A 24,813-nucleotide genomic window follows, 5' to 3' on the forward strand; every position below is an offset into this window, starting at 1 on the left:
ATCAAATGGCAGGGTAATTTAAAGCAAACATACGAGACAACGGATTACATGATATTTTTATTAATAATAAAAAGACTTACAAACAACACAACAGGGATAATCTCTAATATAAACAATGAACTGTAAATTAGCCAATAAAACAGACTAGTAGAATAAGAAGCCATGGAAACAAACATTCAGAACAGCGGATCTGGGGAGCAGCGACAAGACAAATTAAGAGTCTGTTTTTATCAAGCTGCCAAAGTAAGCAGTTATGGTTTTGAGTTTATTATTCAGAAAATTCTGCTCCACCTCCACTTTCCCACCTGGCCCAGCAAGAGAAGCAATCTACAGGAAGAAAAGTGGGACATTAATGCAAAATGCCAAAAACAATGTTGACTTCAATATCAACAAGTCACACTGTAATCCGGTTGTTCACCAGTACACACACGCTGGGTACACCATGCCCAGTCATGACCACACACTCACTCAGTGGACAGAGAACAGCTGAACACACCACATTCAACATCACCAGTGAACTCAGGGGAGTCAAGTTGTTAAGGCTCCAGTCAGGAATGAATAGTTAATTGGTTATGTGATTGGTTTATTATGAAGCAAAAAGCTGGGTTTTTTTAAAATTACTTCTTAACCATCAAGGAAAAGCTCAAATGTCTGCAAAACTATCGCTTAAAATAGTTACAGCATTAATATATGGTGCTAAAACATGATATATTAATGTGTTCTATTAATGTGTTCTAGCGTAGTTGTTATGCAAATGAGTTTGTTCTGACATCAGCGCCAGATTTGAAAATAGGCTGTTTATGCAGCTTAGATTCCATGAACTGTCTGAACCACAGGAATGAAAAAAGGTTTTGAAACTTTAACTATATTTACATTATTCAAAATTCTTTATTTAAAAAATCTAGTTGTTCAAGATAGGGGGCCCTTTAAGGAATGAATCCATGTATTACACACACCAAGAGCTTTAATGTGGCAAATGTTTAGCCACCAATATGCAAACAACCGTGTTATAAACTGAGCAGGAACTCAGTGACAGGGTCTATGAAGCTTCAGCACGACTGGTTTCAAACTTTCTCCCGGCGTTTTGGGCCCATGGCTAGCGGCGCTCTGTGACGAGGTCATGGTGAAAGCCTGTGGTCTGGGATTCCTGTTCCGTTAAATCAGCTTTCAAACTGACGACAAATTTCTACAGAAATGTTAAGCGTTGACAAACGTTTTTCCTGGTACACTACAGTCAGCCACATATTAAACGGGTGTGAAGAGTGGTGCTCACTCTCTTTCTCCCAACTCCCACATCCTGGTTGTAGGTAAAATATGAACATACTACCACTAAGGTGCGTGTTAATGCAGTGACGTATTTAGAGGAGACCCAGAGTCGAGAGTATACATATTTCATATACGTGCTCAGCATGCTCACAGCATTCATACAGATCTGGTTTAAGATTGGCTGCGTATGAAATTTCCATGAGGCAGACAGCAGATTCGCTGATGTCAGCATTCAAACTGGGAGAGAGAGAGAAGTCCACCATCCTGAGACCATTTGCAAGAATGAGTGAGCAGGCCATGTTAAATACACACACACACACACACACACACACACACACACACACACACACACACACACACACACACACACACACACACACACACTCAAACACCATTTCGTGTTTCACTGAAAAACTAAAAACCTCACGTCTACTGCGACCACATTTCACATCCACATTTTCATGGCCTTACCTGATCCATATCAGCGTTCCGAGGGAGAAAATACACGATGTTATCCGAAATCATTTTCGACAGCCTGAAAATTTCGAATGTGCAAGGAAGTTAAGGAGTTTCCACAGATTACATCCTGCGGCAATGCCACAAACTTAAGACTTCCGTGCAGATCTGATAAAAACAGACAATAATCGTGAAACACGTTCACACACTGCCACAAGATACCAGAGCTTGACTAGAGCTTCAACTATAGGACAGTTAGCGTTATGTAGCAGTCTTGCTAATGCACTCGTGCTAATCAATTCCCCATTAGCTCCCCTCCACCGTTAGCCATGGTGGGATGAACGCTACGGCAGTGCTAAAAGGATATCCATCCGGGCTCATCATGGTCTCGATGTCGAAGACATCAGCGTTGAGGTACTCGGGCCCCCCCCATGGAGGGCTGAGGAAGACCGCGTCGGCGCGGAGCCGGGGGGCGAGCTGCAGGAAGTCTCCCTGGACAAAGTCGATGTGCTGCTCCACGCCGTACACCTCAGAGTTGTGCTGGGCCAGGGCCAGACGGACTGGGTCGATGTCGATAGCTATCACTGAGAGAGACAGACAGACGGTGATGATGTGCTGCACAGCGATGTGTTAGCGGTTAGCGCGGGCGGATGGCGGACGTACCTCTCATCCCCAGGAGGGCGAACTGGATGGCATTCCCGCCCACACCGCAGAAGGCGTCCACGACCAGCTGAGAGTCGCAGGCGGACTGCACCCTCTGGGCGATGTGCTCCGCTATCTTCTCCGGTGTGACGGAGAACCAGCCCTCTGTGCAAGTCACAAACCACAGGCCACACTTGAACGTGGACATGAGTACAGGATGGTCAAAAACACCAGTACAGGAACGGTTATAAGTGCTACAGCCCTGGGAGGAAATAAGTCCATGTGGCAATACACACACACACACACACACACACACACACACACACACACTACTGGAAACATTCCTCAGAATCTGGTCCATATTGACATGATAGCATCACACAGTTGCTGCAGATTTGTCAGCTGCACATCCATGATGTGAATCTCCCGTTTCACTACATCCCAAAGGTGCTCTATTGGACTGAGATCTGGTGACTGTGGAGGCCATTCGAGTACAGTGAACTCCTTGCTGTGTTCGAGAAACCAGCCTGAGATGATTCGCGCTTTATGACATGGCACGTTATCCTGTTGCTGGGCTTAGACACACCCCTCTGTAACTGGATCCTGGACTTCCTGACTGGGAGACCCCAGTCAGTCCGGATCGGGAACAGCACCTCCAGCACCATCACGCTGAACACCGGGGTCCCCCAGGGCTGTGTTCTGAGTCCTCTGCTGTTCACCCTGCTGACTCATGACTGTGTAGCAAAACACAGTTCAAACCACATCATTAAGTTCGCTGATGATACAACAGTGCTGGGTCTCATCAGCAAAGGTGACGAGTCAGCGTACAGAGAGGAGGTGCAGCGGCTGACAGACTGGTGTAAAGACAACAACCTTCACCTGAACGTGGACAAGACCAAGTAAATGGTTGTTGACTTCAGGAGAGCACATCACACTCACTTTCTGCTCAACATCGATGGGTCCTCTGTGGAGATCATTAAGAGCACCAAGTTCCTTGGTGTCCACTTAGCGGAGAACCTCACCTGGACCCTCAACACCAGTTCTACTGCCAAGAAAGCCCAGCAGCATCTCTACTTCCTCCGGAAGCTGAGAAAGGTCCTCCTCCCTCCACCCATCCTCACCATCTTCTACAGAGGCACCATAGAGAGCATCCTGAGCAGCTGCATCACTGCCTGGTTTGGGAACTGCAATGTCTCCGACCGCAAGACCCTCCAGCGTATAGTGAGGACAGCTGAGAGGTTCATTGGTGTCTCTCTCCCCTCCGTCACGGACATTTACACCACCCGCTGCACCCGCAAAGCAACCAGCATTGTGGATGACCCCACCCACCCACCCCTCCCACACACTGTTCTCCCTCCTCCCATCGGGAAAAAGGTACCACAGAATCTGGTCCAACATGGCTAGAGTCCACAGCTTCTTCCCACAAGCCATCAGACTCCAGACAAACGCCAGACACTAAACTGACGGATTTCTCCTCCATACATACACACACACACTCACCCACCCACACACACCCAACCACTTATCCCTGACAATGTGAAGGCACTTGCACTACACACACTACTTCACTGTGACAGGGACTCCCTTTGTATATATACTGCGTATTGAACATGGCACAATTTGCACTAACCAAACCTACCTCTTACACTTCTCTCTCTAGTGAAGTGTCTGATTAATTTTTTGCACTCTGTAATAATAATAATAATCTTTATTTGTATAGCACCTTTCATACATACATGCAACTCAAAGTGCTTTACAGTATACTGTACTGTCTGTCTTGTATTGTACTGTCTGTCCGTTGCATTTATGTCCTGTCTGCACTGTGTTTTATGTTGCACCATGGTCCTGGAGGAACGTACATACTCTGTATGTAGTTGAAATGACAATAAAACCTCTTGACTTGTTGGAAGTAGCCATCAGAAGATGGGTACACTGGTCATAAAGGGATTGACATGGTCAGTAACAATACTCAGGTAGGCTGTGGTGTTGACACGATGCTCAATTGATACTAATGGGCCCAAAGTGTGCTAGGAAAATATCCCCCACACCATTGCACCACCACCAGCCTGAACCGTTGATACAAGGCAGGATGGATCCATGCTTCCATGTTGTTGATGCCAAATTCTGACCCCACCATCCGAATGTTGCAGCAGAAATCAAGACTCATCAGACCAGGCAACGTTTTTCCAATCTTCTATTGTCCGATTTTGGTGAGTCTGTGTGAACTGTAGCCTCAGTTTCCTGTTCTTAGCCGACAGGAGTGGCACCCGGTGTGGTCTTCTGCTGCTGTAGCCCATTCGACATGTTGTGCGTTCAGAGATGCTCTTCTGTGAGTCTCAGCTATAACAACATTTGAGTTACTGTTGCCGTTCTATCAGCTCGAACCAGTCTGGCCATTCTCCTCTGACCTCTGGCATCAACAAGGCATTTGCACCCACAGAACTGCTGCTGACTGGATAGTTTCTCTTTTTCAGACCATCCTCTGTAAACCCTAGAGATGGTTATGCAGACCAGCCTGTCTGGCACCAACAACCATGCCACGTTCAAAGTCACTTAAACACTTTCACCACCAGGGGGCAATGTAGAGCTTCCTGTGAGAAGCATCACACATTATACTCACATACGCACACACACACACTAAGCTAGGCCTTAAAACTGGATGACTGTTTTGACATCTTGAAATTTGAGCTACCCCAATGTCCTTGAAAACTGTGTGACATCAGTCACTTACAGGGCTTTTAGTGTTGTGTGGAAAAACGGCTTCTCGTTTCCACCTGGAAACATTTGCATAACGAATGCGCTACAAAATAAATAAAGAAAATAAAGTATAAATAAAACTGGCTTGGTTATTTTTTCTCTCTACCATTTCAAAATGCAACACCTGTTATTACCACATCTGTGGGTGTGAGTCTGGGGTTGTGGTGAGGTTCTACAGGGGCCCTCACACACTTCCTGTTTACTGCACACAGGAGGGCCTTGGGGGGGCTTTTTTTCCGACTTCTGTTATCGTGCTCGTCTCGGTCCCAAGGTGCAGTGACGTAGGCATTCGATAGTGTCACTGACCGAACTCTCGACTTCATTATCGAGCCGAATCGGGCGTGTCTGCGCATGAGTTCAGTGCCACATTAGCACGTCAGAACCAGAGACAGAATGTTCCAGAAGTCGAAGGGTTCAGAGGAAACTGCTGGTACCTTGATGGTCTGCTAAAAGCTGAACTTGTGACCAATTCTCAATATAAAAGTCACAGACGTGTCCCTCAGCTCAGCACCAGACCTGGAATGTTCCCGTTAAGAGGAACGTGGGCCGATTCTCCGCCGCACACGGTAGCCCCGTGCTGGGAATCTCGCCTCTCCACCCCGGCCGCTTCACTCCAGGTTGCGTGATACGGTGCAAGGCGGGTGGGGCATGGGGGCGGGGCGTTATGGTGGGGGCGTGGCTTTAGGGGGTGTGCCCACCGAGGAGCCCTCCAGCTCTGCTGGCGTGAAGACTGGAGACATGGCCGTGTCTGATCTGCACTGCAAATGGACTTTCAAACGCACGCCGGGATCCCCATGACCCGAACTTGGAGTAGCAGTTATTCTGAGACGGGCGGAAGGTGCATCTGCTAACCTCTGTGGGGTGTGTGGGTGTGTGTGTGTGTGTGTGTCTGAGGAGGGGGGGCACTGTCTGTGTCGGAGAGAGGTCTAGCATGCAGCAATGAATGAAGGAATCTCTCCATGCTGACGCGTTTTTGTCTTGCTCTCCAATGCACCCTCCCCTCCATCTCTCCCTCCCTCTCTCTCGTTTATCTGACCATCTCTCTTCCAACATACATCTCTGTCACTCTTTCACTCTCATCAGCTCCTCAGCCAAACCACTTCTGGCTAGACCACACACTTTCAGCTGCTGATACACACACACACACACACACACACACACACACAGCACCCTACCCATTTATATTACGAATTATGAATTCCAAACGACACCGATATTTGGTGCTGTCTTATTTTCAATTTAAAAGGCTGGCTGTCAAAATTAATAAATTTTTTGAAAAGTTTTTCATGTAAGAAAAAAGAATTGACAAAAATGACTAAATGAAAATATGTTTCACTGTGGAATCTCCAGGTTTATACAGGTGAAGGATTCTGCCCCAACAAGGACACATCTGGCTTCCAACTGAAGAGCTTCAACCAAAATCACTTTGAAAGCTCAACGCTTCTAAATAAAAGAGACCTGCCCTCAGAGCTCGGAGGCGACTCGCGCGGAACCTTCCGGAAAGTTTGCCGCTGCGCTAGCGGAGGCCGAGCGAAGGGCGAACCAGTCAGGGAAGTCGCGAGTGCTGCTTACATCTGTCCTGCGTGGGAGAGAGAAGCCACGATCGAGAGGAAAACACATCAAAGCGCGTCTGGCGCCGAGCACGAGACCGCAGTCGAAAGTGCGAGGAGCCGCCATGGTCGGGCGAGGAAAAGGAACGAGGAGGCCGACGCTTCTAAGTCACGTAGCCGGCCCGAGGCCGTCTGCGCGCCACGAACCTTCAGATAGACTCCGGCCCTCAGCGACGCTGAAACGGTCTACAGCACGTGCAGATACGACTCCCGTCGACAATCTGTGGTACTTTCGAAACATCGGTCCTCATGAGGCAACCAGCCTCGACAAGCTGGAGCTAATTTGCCAGGAAGAACCTCAAGCCGTTCAGCAGGTCTACCACGTGCTGGTCTGAAGATGGGTTAAAAACTTTATCTGCTGACAAGCAGTGAATGTTGACTTTGAACATTTACTGTAAGAGCATATTAGACTGCAATATAAATACTGGCTGGGATAATCAGCAGGTGGAGTTACAGATAAGCTGTAAAATGATTTGTAAGTGTTCTTAATCCAGACAAACTTGAGGTCTTGGAATCACAATGTTCCTTCGGGCCTGCGTACAGACCACACCCCCCAGTGTCCATCACTGGGCTCCACTGGTTGAACTGGTTCCTGACCAGGTCAGTGGTCTGTGTTAGTTTCCCTTTTCTCCCTAATAAGAGCTCGTCGCTTGTTAATTCTGCGTCTGCAACCGTCTTCACATGCTGTGCACGAACGAGTCTGGGCCTCCACGCGGCCGCGGTAACCACCGCACGAACAGGCCGCACGTCTCCACGCGCCGTGATTACAAACGCACCATCAGTTCTCACTTTGATCTGGAACTCACTGTTCAATGGTGGTTGCCGGGATACAGCTACTCTATTAAAAAAGCTGAATCTCCACACTTTACGTGCCCCGGTGCAGAATTTCACCTGCGTTTATTTATTTTGTCACCTGCATTAAGACTCAGGGCAGCACCCACAACAGGACTTGGTCTGGTTTAAAACGGCACGCAGGGGTCACCGCAGCTCAACACCCGACTACACGTGTGACTTTCTACACGTATTTCAGTTCTCCGACGGGCGCAAGTTCGCAAGTTATTCATGCGAGCTGACGAGCGTGACAAACGAACAAAAGGAAACGTTACGAAAAACACCACGTTTGTTACGAAAATGCAAATGAGGGTATTAACGGTGCAATTACAGTGGTGCGTAATTAATGAATTTGCGACCCCGAGACCCTGTGGGATGGACTGACCGTGGTCGAGTCTCACGCCCTCGTCGAACCGGGAGAAGAGGCGGTACCGCTGCGCCCAGTACTTGGCCAGCTCGGGCTCGGCGCTGATCTCGGGGGGCGTGGCTTCTTCCCAGCTCTGCCTCCCAGCCTTCTTCTTCTTTTTCTTCTTCTTCTTCTTCGTCGTCTTCTTCGAGGGCCCCTCGTTTGCTGCTGTGCGGTAGAAAAAACGAAGTTTGTTCGGAGACGCTCGGGGACACACGGGAAACTCCGATTGGTTGGAGCTCTGGGCACTGACCTCCGTCTGCGCTCTCTGGAGGGTCGGGGAGGAGGTAGTCTGGTATGTCCAAGACCAGGAGCTCCCGTCTGGGGTCAGGCTGTTCCTCCGGGTCCGAGTGCGGTTCTGGTTCTGTCCAGGTCACGGGTCGTGGTTCTTGCGGCGGCTGATCCACACGCCCAGCGGTCCCTGAACTGCAGGGTGGAGCCTTCATAAACTCCTCCTCCTCTTCCTCGCTGTCCTGCAGCTTTAAAGTGCTCTGTCCGGTCTCTGGGTCGTCCCCGTGCGGAGAGGACGGGCTGTCCAACACTGCTGTCTTCTCAGAGACATTCTGCGTTTGGACTCTCTGTAGAAAACTCTGCACCTGGGAGAAAAGAATCAACACATTAAAAAGAAATACACAAGCAACCGAGAAACGAACAGTCAGGTTTATGTACAACACTACGTCTAGCAAAATATTAACTGGGGATGCAACAGAAAAACACAGAGCAAGATTAATTCGGTAGTAAAGAACATTACACCAGGGCTGTAGAAACTGTTTCAAATGTCCCGAGTCACACCGATTCAGAAATACCGTGTCTACCGTTACCCGGTGACGTACACTCGTACGTCGAATCGGGAACGATGATGGTAAACAGAGAGAACCTCCCTATCCTTCAAAGATGAAAAGATAATGTTAACGGAGTCTGCTGTGGTAAACCACTCGGCCGACACCAGATCAGCAAAGTCCTCTGCTCCTGAGGGGCCAACGCTGGGGTCATGTGGGGTCGCTGTCCGCACCGAGCAGCAGCCGGGTGAATGCAGGGGGTGAAAGTTCAGTCTGCGTGAAAGGGGAGGACTGGAAAATACAGTCCGTGGTCGTCTGCAAGAATACAAAATGTGTCTGTGGTGCGGGGGGCCGTATGTCTGTGGTGCGGGGGGGCGCGTGTCTGTGGTGCGGGGGGGCGCGTGCGTGTGTCTGGTGCGGGGGGGCGTGTGTCTGTGGTGCGGGGAGCGTGTGTCTGTGGTGCGGGGAGCGTGTGTCTGTGGTGCGGGGAGCATGTGTCTGTGGTGCAGGGAGCATGTGTCTGTGGTGCGGGGGCGTGTGTCTGTGGTGCGGGGGGGCGCGTGTCTGTGGTGCGGGGGGGCGCGTGCGTGTGTCTGGTGCGGGGGGGCGTGTGTCTGTGGTGCGGGGAGCGTGTGTCTGTGGTGCGGGGAGCGTGTGTCTGTGGTGCGGGGAGCGTGTGTCTGTGGTGCAGGGAGCGTGTGTCTGTGGTGCGGGGGCGTGTGTCTGTGGTGCGGGGGCGTGTGTCTGTGGTGCGGGGAGCGTGTGCGTGTGTCTGTGGTGCGGGGAGCGTGTGCGTGTGTCTGTGGTGCGGGGAGCGTGTGCGTGTGTCTGTGGTGCGGGGGCGTGTGCGTGTGTCTGTGGTGCGGGGAGCGTGTGCGTGTGTCTGTGGTGCGGGGAGCGTGTGTGTGTGTCTGTGGTGCGGGGAGCGTGTGTGTGTGTCTGTGGTGCGGGGAGCGTGTGCGTGTGTCTGTGGTGCGGGGAGCGTGTGCGTGTGTCTGTGGTGCGGGGAGCGTGTGCGTGTGTCTGTGGTGCGGGGAGCGTGTGCGTGTGTCTGTGGTGCGGGGGCGTGTGCGTGTGTCTGTGGTGCGGGGGCGTGTGCGTGATGTGTGTACATAGAACACAGTGTGTGTGGTGTGTGTCAGGCAGAACACAGAAGGGGGTGTAGGTAGGGCAAACCTGCCGAAAGGACTGAGCAGAGGATGAACAGAGCTGAAGTGTGTGTGTGTGTGTGTGTGTGTGTGTGTGTGTGTGTGTGTGTGTGTGTGTGTGTGTGTGTGTGTGTGTGTGTGTGTGTGTGCGCGCGTGTGTGTGTGTGTGTGTGTGCGTGTGTGTGTGTGTGTGTGTGTGTGTGTGTGTGCGTGTGTGTGTGCGTGTGTGTGTGCGTGTGTGTGTGTGTGTGCGCACATGCATGTTTGTGTGCGTCATTCCCATTTTTCTACTCTCCAAGAGCACCACGAAGCTCAGCCTGCCTGATATCACACTCAACTGACAGACCCATGGGGAGCAGCCCACACACACACACACACACACACACACACACACACACATATATATATACATCCCTAAAATAAATGACAGTTAAGCTGTCATTCTCTGCATGTGTGCACAAACTGACATCTATAAATGACAGTGATGCAATGAAGAGCTGTCATTACTCACGTGTACACACACACACACACACACACACACACACACACACACACACACACACACACAATCCAATAAGCGTTTCATTTCGCATGTCAGTAAAAGAAGGCAAAAACTAGGTGGCCCATCATTAACCGTAAGCGCATCACCCACCCGCCACACACCCCACCCTCCATGCCTACAAACGGAGATGGAGTCTCCACTACGACCCAAACCACATGGACTCCAGGACTGAGACTATGATCCCGCCCTCTGCAATACTTGCAAGGAATTATGGGATTTGGAGATGTGATCAGGATGGAAGCCTGTTGTTCATAAACCCACATGGGACCCAGGGCTGAACCGTTGTTCAAAAGAAACACGGACTCCCTCGTGAGAAGTGTCAACCCCTCACCAATCGTGGTGGGACTCTGATTCAGAAGGGAGAAGAAGAAAACGCTCTCTTACTTTCTGGAGGGTTGGGCTCATCTCTGTCGCTTTGGTCTCTCCGTCCTCGGTGAAGAACACGTGCGTGTTGTTCCCGCGGGGTGCCTTCGGTTCCGCCGGCCCACGACCCGTCCACTTCCGCGGGAGCGGTCGGCACGCTTGCCGGAACTTTAGCACGCTGGTGAATCTGGCATGGCCCACAGTGAGGTCATTCTTTTAGCGTGGCTGTGTGCGTGTGTGTGTGTCGGGCGTGCGTGTGTGTTTGTCTTACTTGAGCTGCGGACCACGTTTGAGCCCCAGAGTCTCCCACGCCTCCTCAGCAGGCATCTGTGCAAGTTCCTCCATGTCCAGCTCGTGACTGACACACACAAACATCAGGATTAGCTGCCATGCCAACACGGGCACCAACCCAACTACACGTTGAAAGCGAAGCCTAAATCTGCAGCGCTAACGTAGCCCGCGCGATTCGCGAACTGCGACTTGCCTTCGTCTCATTTTCGCTGGTCTTCTCTCGGGCGGCTCTTCGTCTCCGTCCTCGTCTTCAGCGGAAGCGTCCTTCGCGGGGCGGCCGTCTCGGTCCGACGCGGCGCTGGAGTTGGGCTGCTCGTTTGCCTCTGAAACAGTCGGGAGTAAAAGCGTTTGCGCTCGCCAACAGAAGGTCGGCGCGAAGGTCGTCCGGTTCCGACACCTCGGCAGGGAGGGGCCGGCATCACACAAAGTGACAGGTTACGTTTGCGGGTTTCCGCGTTCACGGTCACACTCTGTGTATTCATCTCTGACACCCGGCAGACCCAGACAGACACTGGAGTGGACCCGTCAAACCTGGACAGGTTCACCCTGCGTGTCTCCTTTCGTTCAAAGGACCAATCAGGAAGGGGACGGCCCGAGCCGTCAGGAAGTCGATCCCGGCAGGCTGCCACGGCGTATTCCTGCAAACGACAGAAAATAACCGAACCGATATGTAACGACGTAAGGAACTCACTGTCTGGGCTGCCGCTGCCAGGCGATGACGGTCGTTTCCGGTCACCTCCGTCACTGGGCTCATCCGCGTAGCTACAGCCCGACGGCCTCACGCAGTCTCCGCCTTCCCCCAAGCTCAGGCGGCCCAAAAGCTCGGACGTCTCATCACGGTTTTCTCGCTGTGCCTCCTCCGCCGTCCCAGAGTTCCCGTCACAGGGGGACGTCAACACGGTCCCTTCGTCCCCCTGTTCGTCCTCGCCGCGCTGGTCATCCCCGTCACACGAGGAAACACCACCACCACAGGAATCATCCACGGTCCAGCCCTGGGAGACCCAGTAGTTGAACTGCTCCCAGTAATACAGGAAGCCCTGACTGGAGTGCTCCTCCCAGGTCTCCCTCCACTCCGAGGAGTCCCAGGGAGCCTGAGGGGTCGTGCAGGAGAATTCGGGGTGCTTCTCCACCCAGCTGACCCAGAGCAAACTCTCCCCATGCAGCTGCCAATACTGTGCCCAGGCTGGGTCGGAGGCAGCAGAACCCAGATCAGCAGGGCTCTCCTCCAGGAGACCCCTCTCCTCCTCTCCCTCTCTCTCCTCCAGGCCTCTCTCCTCCTCTCCCTCTCTCTCCTCCAGGCCTCTCTCCTCCTCTCCCTCCTGTGTGTCCTCGTGGACAGACACCTCCTCCACGCTCTGCTCCGTCTGCGGTTCCGGCGGTGTGGGCTCACGGTTAGAGAGCGCCCCCCAGTGGTGAGCGTTCCTTTTCTACATGTGTACAAACATGGAGGAGTATCTGTTTCGTTTATTTATTCACTCATGTTAATGACTGCAGATTAAATCTGCTAGTCCTCACCACAGTTCTCTGAACACCCTAAGATGGGCAGATAAACACGTACCCCTCTCCTCTGAGCTGAGGAGCTGGCGAATGCTACAGGCAAACCCATGGTGGCCATGAGGAGGGTTTCTTCATCCACCGCTGCTTCGTCCTCATCCTCAAAGCCCAAAGCTTCCTCTTCCTCATCATCCTCCTCTTCCTCCAAATTGACTGGTTAGAAAAAGAGAGGACGAAATGAAACAAGGTCCATACGTGTCTGAATTAGACAGCTATACAAAAATGCATCAAAAAGAATATTTTTTTTTACACAAATAGCCAACATAGCCATTAGTGAGACATGCACACTGGTCTAACAGGCTGCATCAGGTTGCACCAAAGATTTCAAGATTAACCTGCTAAATGCCATAAATGTAAATGTAACCAACATACCTTGCAATCCATTGACAGTCTGACTCTGCAGAGATTTATAATCAGATCGATACAATTCTCGATCACTGTAATATTTAAATGAGCAGAAAAAACACACAGTGGGGGAAACATGCACAGTAGTTTCAATGAAACATCTCAGATGTGTTCGCCACTCGCTACTCACTTAACGAAAGCCCTGGAACACAGACAGTGTATGGTCATTTCGTCTTCCCCACTGTGATGGAAATATATATCAGCTACAGCACTCCTTACACATCTGCCATAATGAATCATGATCTGAGATACTTGGCTGCCCCAGTTAGCTAAACGTTAGTCGCATCTTTTTAATCTGAAGGTACAAGAGACGATAACCTAGAGATATGAACGGGGTACATGTGCATAAACACTTAGATTGGTAAAATTCTCTAAAACAATGTCATAAAAGTAAAATGGGGGGGTTGTTTCGATGGCTAGCTAACTAATTTACTCTCACATGTTTAGATGCCTTGCTAAAATAATCCCGCGAATTATGGGTAAGACTTTGGCAAGATAAAAGTCTTACTTTGGCTGCCGATGCTTAACGGCAGAACGTGTGAACGGGTGAGAGACTTTTATTCTGTAGCTTCGATCTAACCGATGAGCTCGTCAAGCGGAAGTTGACACGTGACGCATTTCCGTGTGTCACGTGTAAAGAACGCCGGGTACACCAGGAAGGAACACGTAAATAAAGGCTAAATAAACAACTGTATCATGTGCATCGATGCAATACTATGTAAATTAGATATGAAGAAACATTTTAAAGAGTAAGTAAAAAAAAAGTAAGTAAAAAAAAGTCAATGTATGTTTCCGCTTAAACAACTGTCACTACTCGTATTTTAGTCGCAAGATGTAACTCGCTTGTAATGGTATTTTACTACTACCGTTACTATGTGGCATGAGATGCCTGATCATTAAACCATTAAACCTCGCTTAAACCAGCGGAGTAGGTGGTTCCTTTAGACATCTGATGGAATCGATCGTTTAAATCTAGCAAAATTACATTAGATCATTAGACATTAGATTAGATAAAATGGTTAGACTAACGTTACATTTAAATGCTGGCAACATGTGTCCTTTACTCAGAAGTCATAGTTTGAGCTTTATTTCTCTTGTTGAGGACACCTGACATCTTCAGTCACAAGTTTTTAAGCCATAATCAATCACTTGGTGGTCATATTCCTGTCTGAATTTAGTATTTAGGTCTGCCTGTTGGCAGAAGGGGCCTTTGCTCAATCTGGCAACCAGCTGGGAGCCGAACTAACTCAAGCAGCATGTCTAGTGGGAATGAGTCTTGCTGGTCTGGGAATGGATCAGTTGGGACGCTCGCATGTCTCCTGCTGGCGTGGGAGGACTGGATGGGTCTGGGTAACCTGGAGGACTACCTCAGCTTCCTGGAGTACCTTCTCTGGGTCTTCACCCCCCTGGTCGTCGTCTTCATCCTGCCCTTCCTCATAGTCATCCTCCTCTACCTGTCCATCCTCTTCCTTCACGTGTACAAGCGCAAGAACCAGCTGCGTGAGGCCTACTCCAACAACCTGTGGGACGGGGCGAGGAAGACGTTGGCCACCCTGTGGGACGGACACGGCGCCATATGGCACGGTGTGTGGCGCCCGGCGGGGAACGAGGGGCTAACGAGCGCTCCTTCTTCTTCTCTTCTTCTTCTGTCCTTCTGGTTTAGATTCCACGTGTTGTAAAGTTGATGTGAAGTTTGTGGAAATCACCAAAATGCCATAATGCATGGTTCATCTTTGAATCATAGTCATAGGTAACATGCTCATTGGTAAATAAAAAATGGCATAGTCAAGGGTGTAGGAAAATATTTGGTGTGTTTGGAGGATCTTTGTGTTGTATCAGCTGGAGTTTACAAGTAACTTTACAAGTAAAGTTTACTGATTGAGAAATGAATGACGTCGGGTGCTGCATGCGTGATGATCATTTGGGAGAAAAGTCTGAGCCAATCTTCCCTGCACTAAGTCTCGTGTTTTGGAACAGGTTATGAAATTGATGGTTTAGAAAAGATTCCAGACAAAGGTCCTGCCCTCATTGTCTACTATCATGGAGCTATTCCTATTGACTACTACTACTTCCTTGCCAGCGTCATCATTCAGAAAGGTCGCACGTGTCACTCGGTCGCTGATCATTTCCTGTTCAAGGTCCCAGGTAATCAGACCTGTTCTTATTCTGGAATGCTGTAACAATCATGTAATCAGACATCTTCAGTAATCTTTGGCTCGCTTGCAATGAAGTGTCGTTGATGTTGATGAAGTGCTGATGTCTTGTTATAAAATAATAAAAACAAAGTGACATCATATGGACAGTAAACTTTATCAGATATCCAGGAATTTTCATACCTCTTGCTACTAAAAACATTAGTGTTTATGTGTAATTACAATAGACAATTTCTGAGTTCTAATGAGCTGTTCATCCCATGATGTTATAGCTGATAGTGACCAAATGGTAATCAGGACCAGTTAAGTTAATCTCACTGGCTGAGGGTTCATTCAGATACGCCCTCAAGGTCATTATTTATCAGGTAAACGAGCGAAAAGTCCCCTGTGCACATCCTCAGGCTTTAAGCTGCTTCTGGAGGTGTTCAGCGTGATCCACGGACCACAGGAAGAGTGCGTGAAGGCTCTGCTCAGCGGTCACCTGCTGGGGATTTCGCCGGGAGGGGTGCGAGAAGCCCTCTTCAGCGACGAGACTTACCCCTTGCTCTGGGGCAAACGCAAGGGCTTTGCGCAGGTGGCCATCGACTCCAAAGTGGTACGTCGCCGCCAACCAGGGCTCATCGAGGCCGTCGTGTCCGCGCTGAGCTCGCGCTGTTGCTAGCCAGCTACTCAATGGCTGACCTGACTTTTTTTTTTTTAGCAGGAACTGTGCTGGTACTTGTAAGTGCTGAATGACATCAAATCAAATCAAAATGAGCTTGTGGACTTTTTAGAACAGTTATATAAGATGATGGTTCACTGAAAGTGATTTATATTACCAGTGTTTGCTAGAACTAGGAGTGAAAACATGATCTCTATCACAGTAGTATAGTATACAGTAATTCTCCATAGGTTGGGCTCTAGTCCGGGGCGGTGTCATGTGACATTTGGAGACTCTTCTTTCTTTTCTCCTCAGCCAATTATTCCCATGTTCACTCAGAACATTCGGGAGGGATTCCGCTCTCTGGGAACGTTAAGTATGTCCTGCTCAGGAGTTGGGAATTTCCTCTTAAATTCCTCAGCAATGTAACGAGTTCAGCCAGTGCTGCGCACTGTGTCCGTGACTCTCTAAAACATAAACCTCTTCTTCCTCCGTCAGAATTTTTCAGATGGTTGTACGAGAGGTTTCGTCTGCCGTTCGCGCCCGTGTACGGAGGGTTTCCGGTCAAATTCCTCACGCACTTGGGCGACCCCATTCCGTACGATCCCAAACTCACCGCGGCCGAACTGGCAGAAAAGGCATGGCTACTTCCTGTTTCTCTCCCTTCCTCCCTTCCTCTATTCAGAGAAAGAGTTTTTGGTCCTGTAAGGGACCACTGACCTTAGCAGGCGACTTAATGAAAATGCAAGTGATTACAGCGCTTTCTCTAATCCGATGTTTCATCCAGGTGCAGGCAGCAGTTCAGGCACTTATCGACAGACACCAAAAGATCCCTGGGAGCATCTTGTGTGCCCTGCTAGAGCGATTCCACACAAGACCCAAAGAGGAATAGCACCCGGACATTTTGGGCTCCAATTGCACACAAGATTCAAAACAGAACAGCACTTGACTCTCTCTCAGGCTCTTATTCCCAGCATCATCAAACAGGAAACTGAAAAGTGTTGTCAAATTAATATATAGTTGCTGTATGATATTTTGATGTCACTGATATTGAAATTGTTACATCTGTGGCATGGGTGCATAATTATCACAAAATGTGACAAGACTGGCATATTTTGTAGGTGTGCGTGTGTGGGTGTGTGTTGTGTGCGTGTGTGCATTGTGGGTCCTTGTCTTGTGTGCATGCGATGCGTATGAATGTGTGGATTCACGATCTTTGCTTTTGTGTTTGGCTTTTAATCTGACACTTTGATCTGTTTAAAGGACCACTGCCAAAACAACTAGGTCTCACGAGGCCTTTCGATTAACTTTATAACAGTTCTTGGTGCAAGGTAGTAAGAGTATTTTCTTCCATAACATGAATATGAAATAATTTCAGATCAAAGTGTATTAGTTTAATACTTTTAAAATCTTTTTTTTTCTTCCTAATTATGCGTACTGCGGTATTCCTGAGAGCCAATAAGAACACTTAAGTAAACATAAAAAGAGAATTGTACCTTTCATTGAGAAATTCATTATTGGAGCAACATGCATCAGAGTTTCAGTTTGGTTATGGGTATCGTCCTCACCTTTATTATGGTATGTTGATTTGCACAGGGCCCGTGTGTGATCGCTGGTTCAGATACTACAGGCGCCCTAAAGTCTCCAGGCCTGCCCCTTGACACGGCAGCTTAATGAAGTAAACTAACTGTTACATTAATGATGTAAATATTGTGTGCAGACGTCAAAGATTCAGGAATTGTAAACAAGGACGTTTGTGCTTTAAAAATGTGTTGAATGAACACGTCGTCTAGAAGCGCTGAGGTTCAGGCGCGAGCAGTGGCACGAGCTCTACTGTCGTGCACGAGCTCTACTGTCGGCGCGCTCGCGTGTCTGGGGCGCGTGTTCCACCTGACCGACTAGTCGGTGTTGCTATCGATGTATCGGTCTGGTACTGAAGAACAAACTGCATTAATTGTAAATAAAAAGCGCAATTGACATCGAAAATTAAAATGCTTTTAATAATAATATTTTTGTCAATCATTGCTCATTTCGTATAAATATTTTAAGCACTAAGTAGGGAATAAAATCCTTTAAAGATGTTAAATATTGAAAGCCTCCAGGCATATTATGTTATCCAAGACCTAGTTTTAAGTATCTGGCATAAACGTTTGCAAAAAATAAGACGCATTAAAACGAGCTTTCTGAAAAGCACTCTAATGTTAACAAACTTCAGACTTTCAGTCAAAGTCTTGGGCATTGGAAGTTCAGGTTACCGCACAGCTCACATGGGTGGACTGATTAAAGACAAGTAAACAGGGAAAGAATAACATTATATATTTGTTCATTCTGAATATCATGGTCATTATTCATCCAGAAATCGATCTTGGGAACAAATTTTTCTTTCCTCCATGTTTCAGTGATTTATTTTATAGGTGTTGTGTGTGTGTGTGTGTGGTGGGGGGGGGGGGGGGGGGGGGGGCGTATAACTGGTATAACCCTAATGTTTTAGGTTGGGTGGTGTGAGCTGTGTACTCCCCAAAGTTGAAATGAAACAAACATCCCTCATTTATATAAACGTAGTTCACATGTAAAGCACACCTGGATTGGTGCCAAATGTCAGCACACCAAAGGAAAGCGATCAAATGAGCACAGTGTACTTTATTAAACGAGTTAGGGACTTTGTGTTGCATTAGAATCAAATAAAAATTTACAAAAATCCAATATATACAAAAATGTAATGCTTTTTTTACTCCTCAATTTACAATAAAATCAGATAACAGATTAAAATCAGATGACAGATTCAATGCATTTTAAGCACTTAAGACTTTCATCACACAATGCAACTTACTCAATAGATCAATAATGAACAGTTTTTAATCATTTTGCTTTTTTTTTCTCATTTAATACATCACATACACCACACTAGTTTTATCTGAATTACTCCAAATGTAGCCATTCCTGTGTCACCGTCCTGTACGCGACGGCCACCTTTTACAGTCAGGACTTGAAAAGGAATGTTCTTTTTAACATGTACATTTTACATACATTTATTTACAGTTAAACAGCCATTTGTATTAGCCAATGGTGAGCGTCCATTGCAATTGAAATACCGAACACACCTGTACATCATATTAGGTCAAACCTAATTCAATGGATCTATCCAAAAATTCATCAAACTACTGTGCTTGTACTAATTCCGTGCTCTGGTGTTAAATACAATCAGCCCTAGTCCTGTATACATATTTTTCCCCATGACACTATCATATCTAATTATCTAACTCTAATGGCGAGAGACAGTCATGTGATCATTATTCTATAAAACATCTCCAAAAGAGCATCACACTTCCTGCTTTCACAGTTGATGACGTCAACGGTTCAATAACTTCACGACTTATAAAAGTGCTGCTCATAATTAGGGAAATGTCCTCAGTATCGTCAAATCTTCCAATCGGATCCTTCTTCAGATTTGATACTCTGCCTCTAGCTTAAGCACCAGTAACTCCAATAAATGTCCAACCGCCACTCAGCGTAAGGCCCTATTGACAGCGAGCACACTGTCAGTGGGATGGGATAGCAAAGAAGGAAAGGAACCTCCGATGATGACGAACAACAAAAGAGTCGAACTTTCTTTAAGGCAGTCTAACCCTATAGAAGCAGCGTGGTCACGGTATGTATCATTGTTCTCCCTGACTGTTGTGGGTTCCGGTTTGAAAGTATATGAAGTCCTGGTTTTGAACTCGTTTTTTTCTTTTCTTTTTTTTTTTGGATGAGATGGGGGTAAACAGGACAGGCATGCCTGGCCTTAGTGGTGGAGAGTTCACTGCCAACCACCAATCAGCAACCATGTCTAGCCAGCCCTGTAGGCGGTGGATGCTCTGTTTACCAGACCATGTTGAGGTAGGTTATCTGTACACATTTTAGCTTTTTCATAGAGCAAACATGGTAGTTCGTGGAATCATTTATTCAGGGTAAACGCAAGTACACAGTTAAACTGGAAGTGCAAAAATCAGATCACATTATTTTTTCAACTATTCTATCCAGACTTTCTACAATATATCCATATATGTATATAATCATAGTTTGTAGGGTTAGCTTATGTGCTTGGTGACTTTTAACTTGATTTGAAATAAGACCAAACTGCTGTATCACTACACTATTGATGCAATATCCTGCAATGAGCAATATTATTGATTACAGATCTAAAAACACCCTGCACTGTATCCGAACTAGAAATGAAAAATGTGTAAACTGATGGATGTTACTCCCTTCCATACTGAAACTTTGCTGTTTGCAGCTTGCAAGTAAAACTTGAGATACTTAAAAACACGATTTGTATGTCTTGGGACTGTAGAAGCTTCAACATACAAACATTAATTTCCCTTAACCATGAAAACGGTTGGTACAGTACCATTGTGTACTGCTTTAAGGACTTGTAGACCAACTTGATTGGTGATTTCTCTCATGCCCTAACAGTACACAAACCTGTGGACGTTTAAACAGGACACGGTAGGTAATATAAGATCAAAAGTGTAAACTGAAGCGACTCCCTGCCCCGAGGAGCCAGTCAACACGAACAGGTCAGCGACGGGAGACCCAGTAGCTGCACCAACAACTGTTGACTGCACACAGCATAGCTGGGTAAACAGATCGTATCTAGTGTTGACATTATGACACATCGCCCGATCGTGCAAACAAAAAGGCGGAGCTTCGGGGGGTGACATTGAAATAAAAATACCAACATATGTATTATGTATGAGACGGAGAGGCGGATTCAAATAGAATCAGATTCAGAGCTGATTCGAGATTCAACATCACTGTTTCTCATGTATGGCCTCTCTTCTTCTGAAAGAGTCAAGGCGCACGCTTGTGTGATTCACTTTAGGGAACAGTTCAGGTTTTCTAGAAAAGCATTTGGTTCAAGGTCTCTGGCTGAGCGAGGGTGTTATAATCACCGGTCATGAGAGGGGTATACGGGGACAAAGTACCATGTGAGATACAAAACGCTGATCACGGAATAAACGGAGGAACACAACCCGACCATCTGAGCTGGACCGCTCTAGAGGACACTGGCCTACGGGAGGCGTGGCGTTCTCTTTCGTTTGTTATTATGCAGACCAGCCAAGAATGTGCTTTTCGCTTTTATAGTTCTGAAAACATTTATCTCAAAGCTTGAACGCAACTTGCTCATTTGGAAAATCATGACTGGGCTTTTAATTTGTGTCCTCTATTCTAATTAGAAAGAAACTGAATAGAGACAATGTCCTGTAATAAACCTTTATACAGTTGCTAACTCGCAACAAACTGTTGTGCATATCAAAATGATGAGGCAGGAACAATCTGTGGGATGTTCGTTGAAATTCAACAAAAGCATGAAATCTGCTGTTTGCGTTTGATGGCAAAATTCCAAATCAAATCATGCTGAGATCACATTGCAAATCTTTCATAAAAGAAGAAAGATCACCCCTTGCTACAGGATCTCTTCCACACCGTGTGATGTGACGGATTTCTAACCGTTTCTAACATCAGGCACATTTCAAGCTGCAGTCCTGCCCGGTTACTATCCACCAAAGTCTCGCAACATTAATGCGCCAAATAAACAGAAAATGATGCTGCTGTGCTCAAGTCATTTCTGTCCTCACGTGTCTCTGTGAAACGTCTCCTGGTTCCTTACACAAAAAGCATCTGCAAGCTACAACTGAAAAACAGAGACGAGGAAAGATAGGGACTTTTCATCTTAGGGTACAGAGGATGCTATTGGCAGATTTAAAGATACGGCGTTCTATTTCTGGGGACGTGGTGCGTGGCGTACCAGTGCCCGGAGTGTAATTCAGAACGCTCAGGCTGTGTGTGCTCCCGGTTCTGACTGCACCATCCTGGGGCCATTGATGTGCCAATGGTTGCCTGCAGTAGCTTCTTTTTGGAGGGGGAGAGGAGAGGAGACTCTGGCTGGTACCGAGAAGTGGGTCCATGCACACACGCACGCACTCGCACACAATAAAACACCCTTTTTCACAAAACCACTCGCACTGACCACCTGGCCTACGCCAGAAGAACGCTGTATCTTCAATATTTTATAAGTGCAGTTCATCCTAGTTCTAATGAATGTCTGGCTGCTAACGTTGTTCTGGATCGTGTTGTGAGGGCATATTTGTGTGTGTGTATTTGTGTTTGTGCGTGTGTTTGCTTGTATGCTTGGCTGTTTGGCTGAGTCTCCCATGTTCCCAGTACATGTATATGTATTTGTGCTTGCATCTGTGCTTGTGTATGTGTGTGTGTGTGTGTGTGTGTGTATGCTATTTTCCTAACAGATCCGTGTCAGCCAGCGGTCGTCAACACAGCTTGTGGCTGGACAGCCAATAAGAGTCGAGCTGCCCGGAAGTGTTTTCTTGGCCTGGTTCCTTCTCCAGGAGAGAAGATGGTGAACGTATGTCCCTCAGAAACACTCACACCCACGCGTTTGGGTCGGCCATGTCACTTCCTTCCAGTATTCGATGACCACATGCAATTTTCATTTGTTCACTCATTTTCTTCTGTTTTCTTTTGTACAGGATTCAAGTAGATGGCTGAAATGCTGCCCTGTTTCTATTTACAGTTAGTGGCAGAGACACACGGTCCACAATGAAGTCCAGTAGGGACCAGGGTTTGGCACTGGGAGAGGTTTGCTGATGTCAGAGGACTCATGGGCTTCAGCACCCTGGACAAGGTCATTTCAGCTCCACACGTTTCGATCACATGAGTCTGTTTCTCCGACACAATCGGTAGTCACAGCATGACTTAGAAGTGTTTTTGCCGCATGGAGCTTTGTGGAGGATACTCTGTCTTTAGCGTAAAGGCCCTAATTAGAGTCCATATCTATTGGAGAACCATAAAGCTACACAATCAGCTCATGACTCATTTCTTTGTGTGCCAGCATAGCTGGCAACACCTCGTGGTGTTTAGTACAGTGATCTCTGGAGATGCAAAGCACCCCCCCCCCTCCCTGCTGACAGGGGCTTTAGTGGACCAGGTCTGTGACTATGACAGCCTGTTAAAAAAAACTAAACAAAACACCTACTCCCTGACAAGACATAAGTAATAGAAGCCAGAGAAGAAACTCAGAACTGACAAAACAGAAAGAGAAGAAAACTTGGCAAAATAAAAAAAAAGGCCTGTAGCATCAGTCAAGTACATTGTGCCTAATTCTTCTGTTCTTGTTTTTAGTGGGTTTTCTGTGTTTTTTTATTTTATTTTATCCATGACAATCAACATCATGGTTGAATGCGGTGCACTCTACAGTACGTGCTGCTAGTAATGGTATTGCCACAGTCCTGCTGTTTATGGTTGAGAATCTGTTGAAGTTCCTCACGTGTGGGTTCACGTGTTCCTCACGTGCGCGGCGTCTCTTTCCCCGCCGCGGCACGAGCTACAACGTGGTCTCGTACTCCAGCCGCTCGTGCACGAGGGCATCGTCCTTATACTGCAGCCGGGGGGGGCGTGGGCGAGGACTCGATGGCCAGGATGGCCCTGCGTATGCTGCGGTCCAGAACGTGCCTCTCCCAGGCCGGGTAGCGGTTGCGACACACGTCTATCTTGATGACGGTCTCCTCCAGGCGGGGCGCGCGGGACGAGGGCGTGGACGGCGCCGTGGGCCGGACCTGAAAGACGGGCGGGGCGCAGCCGTCCCGCTCCGCGCACTTTCCGTCCCGCTCGGCGTCCCGCCCCAGCGTCCCGCCGCCTCCCCGGTTGGAGCGCAGCGAGTTTGTGGCAGCCTCGCCGGGGGGCGGAGGCCCGAACCCGCCCGCCCCGCCCCCGACCCCCTCGTCCAGACGCGCCAGGCTGCCCGAGCGGCCGAATCGCGTCCCGTTGGGGTGGAAGAAGGCGTAGTACATGAGCATGAACACCACGCCCGTCAGGAAGCTGGAGAAGATGACTCCGAGGGCGGGCACCGCGAAGGCGTCTGTGGCGGCCGGGACGCGGTACAGGTACCACAGCGCGCTCAGCGTGGTGTTCTCCAGCAGGATGACGGTGTAGTAGACCAGCAGACGGCAGCGCGTCCGCCCCTCCTTCACGTTGAACCAGCTGAAGATGTAGATGACGCCCACCACCATGTCGAAGACAATCTCCTCCCACTTGGTGACGCAGAACTCGGTCTCGCAGTGCACGATCCAGAAGGTCATGATGCACCAGTGCAGCACGATGAAGATTCCGAAGTACAGCTCGAAGACGGAGGCGAACAGGGCGAAGGTCACCACCCTCGCCGCGATGGTGAAGAAGTGCCAGCAGAACTGGATGATGACGGCCAGGTAGCTGACGGGCTTCTTGTCGTCCCGCGAGTCCCGCAGGGCCTTCTGGTAGGAGGCCAGCGCCCAGGCCAGCGAGACCAGCGACGCGGCCGCCGTCATGCCTGCGGGGTAAACCACAGGACAGAGGTGCACATTAAAAACCCTGGAGAACATTCGCACGCTCCTCACGAGTGAGTTTAGTAGCACCGCAGACGTGACTATTCGCTGGATACTCTAACTCACGTGGTTTCTGGAAAATAGCGAGAACACAGCACAGACGTAATCTCATTTGCATACTGCTAGCTGCAATTCAATATTAGAAACGACAGCATTTTAAAATCACTATTTAATTTATATATGTTTATATTGTATATATACAATATATACAATATATTATATTGTATATGTATATATTTATATATGTACAGGAAATGCTTGCCAGGGAGAAAGTTGCAATTAAATCCCACAAGAACGTTCATTGGTAGCTTCAGGGAGCGCGGAGGTAGACCAGAAGTGATTACAGACACGGTGCAACCTGCATCTCCCGCTGGTTCATCTCACGCAACCATTCCACCGAATTCCAAATTCCCACAATGCCTTGCGTGACGTGAAGGCTTGATAGAGCTCAAAGGGAATACGAAATGAATGAGCCGTGAGGCAGGATGAATGTCGTCAGCGTTCTTTCCTGCAAAATCAGCTCTATTCTG

The 24,813-nt window shown here is 48.2% G+C and overlaps 3 protein-coding genes across 6 annotated transcripts in view; 1 reads left to right on the forward strand and 2 right to left on the reverse strand.

The window, feature by feature from the left end:
* Positions 1 to 44: 44 nt before the first annotated feature.
* tgs1 (trimethylguanosine synthase 1) lies at positions 45 to 13,556 on the reverse strand. 2 transcript variants are annotated; one of them, XM_076981918.1, is made up of 13 exons: positions 13,201 to 13,556; positions 13,038 to 13,102; positions 12,670 to 12,818; positions 11,803 to 12,538; positions 11,305 to 11,434; positions 11,092 to 11,178; positions 10,842 to 11,007; positions 8,222 to 8,564; positions 7,948 to 8,133; positions 2,386 to 2,529; positions 2,088 to 2,306; positions 1,738 to 1,814; positions 45 to 327 (listed from the first exon to the last, which is right to left on the reverse strand). In XM_076981918.1, exons 1-13 carry the CDS (start codon positions 13,308 to 13,310, stop codon positions 214 to 216), a joined length of 2,526 nt encoding a protein of 841 aa, XP_076838033.1. In that variant the 5' UTR covers positions 13,311 to 13,556; the 3' UTR covers positions 45 to 213. The 2 variants fall into 2 exon arrangements, with proteins under 2 accessions (XP_076838033.1, XP_076838032.1); XM_076981917.1 differs by having other exon boundaries at positions 7,948 to 8,136.
* Positions 13,557 to 13,664: 108 nt separating this feature from the next.
* tmem68 (transmembrane protein 68) lies at positions 13,665 to 17,870 on the forward strand. 3 transcript variants are annotated; one of them, XM_076981920.1, is made up of 7 exons: positions 13,665 to 13,819; positions 14,249 to 14,654; positions 15,048 to 15,215; positions 15,625 to 15,818; positions 16,179 to 16,239; positions 16,362 to 16,501; positions 16,651 to 17,870. In XM_076981920.1, exons 2-7 carry the CDS (start codon positions 14,327 to 14,329, stop codon positions 16,753 to 16,755), a joined length of 996 nt encoding a protein of 331 aa, XP_076838035.1. In that variant the 5' UTR covers positions 13,665 to 13,819; positions 14,249 to 14,326; the 3' UTR covers positions 16,756 to 17,870. The 3 variants fall into 3 exon arrangements, with proteins under 3 accessions (XP_076838035.1, XP_076838034.1, XP_076838036.1); XM_076981919.1 differs by having other exon boundaries at positions 13,680 to 13,834; XM_076981921.1 differs by lacking the exon at positions 13,665 to 13,819 and having other exon boundaries at positions 13,845 to 14,654.
* Positions 17,871 to 18,337: 467 nt separating this feature from the next.
* The window catches only part of xkr4 (XK related 4), a 40,511-nt gene continuing 34,035 nt past the window's right edge, over positions 18,338 to 24,813 (reverse strand). The window contains 2 exon segments of the mRNA XM_076981924.1: positions 18,338 to 23,323; positions 23,325 to 24,228. Coding sequence (XP_076838039.1) covers positions 23,248 to 23,323; positions 23,325 to 24,228 — 980 coding nt within the window. The 3' untranslated portion in view covers positions 18,338 to 23,247.

The sequence above is a fragment of the Brachyhypopomus gauderio genome, chromosome 19 (assembly GCF_052324685.1).
Source record: "Brachyhypopomus gauderio isolate BG-103 chromosome 19, BGAUD_0.2, whole genome shotgun sequence".
NCBI lineage: Eukaryota > Metazoa > Chordata > Actinopteri > Gymnotiformes > Hypopomidae > Brachyhypopomus > Brachyhypopomus gauderio.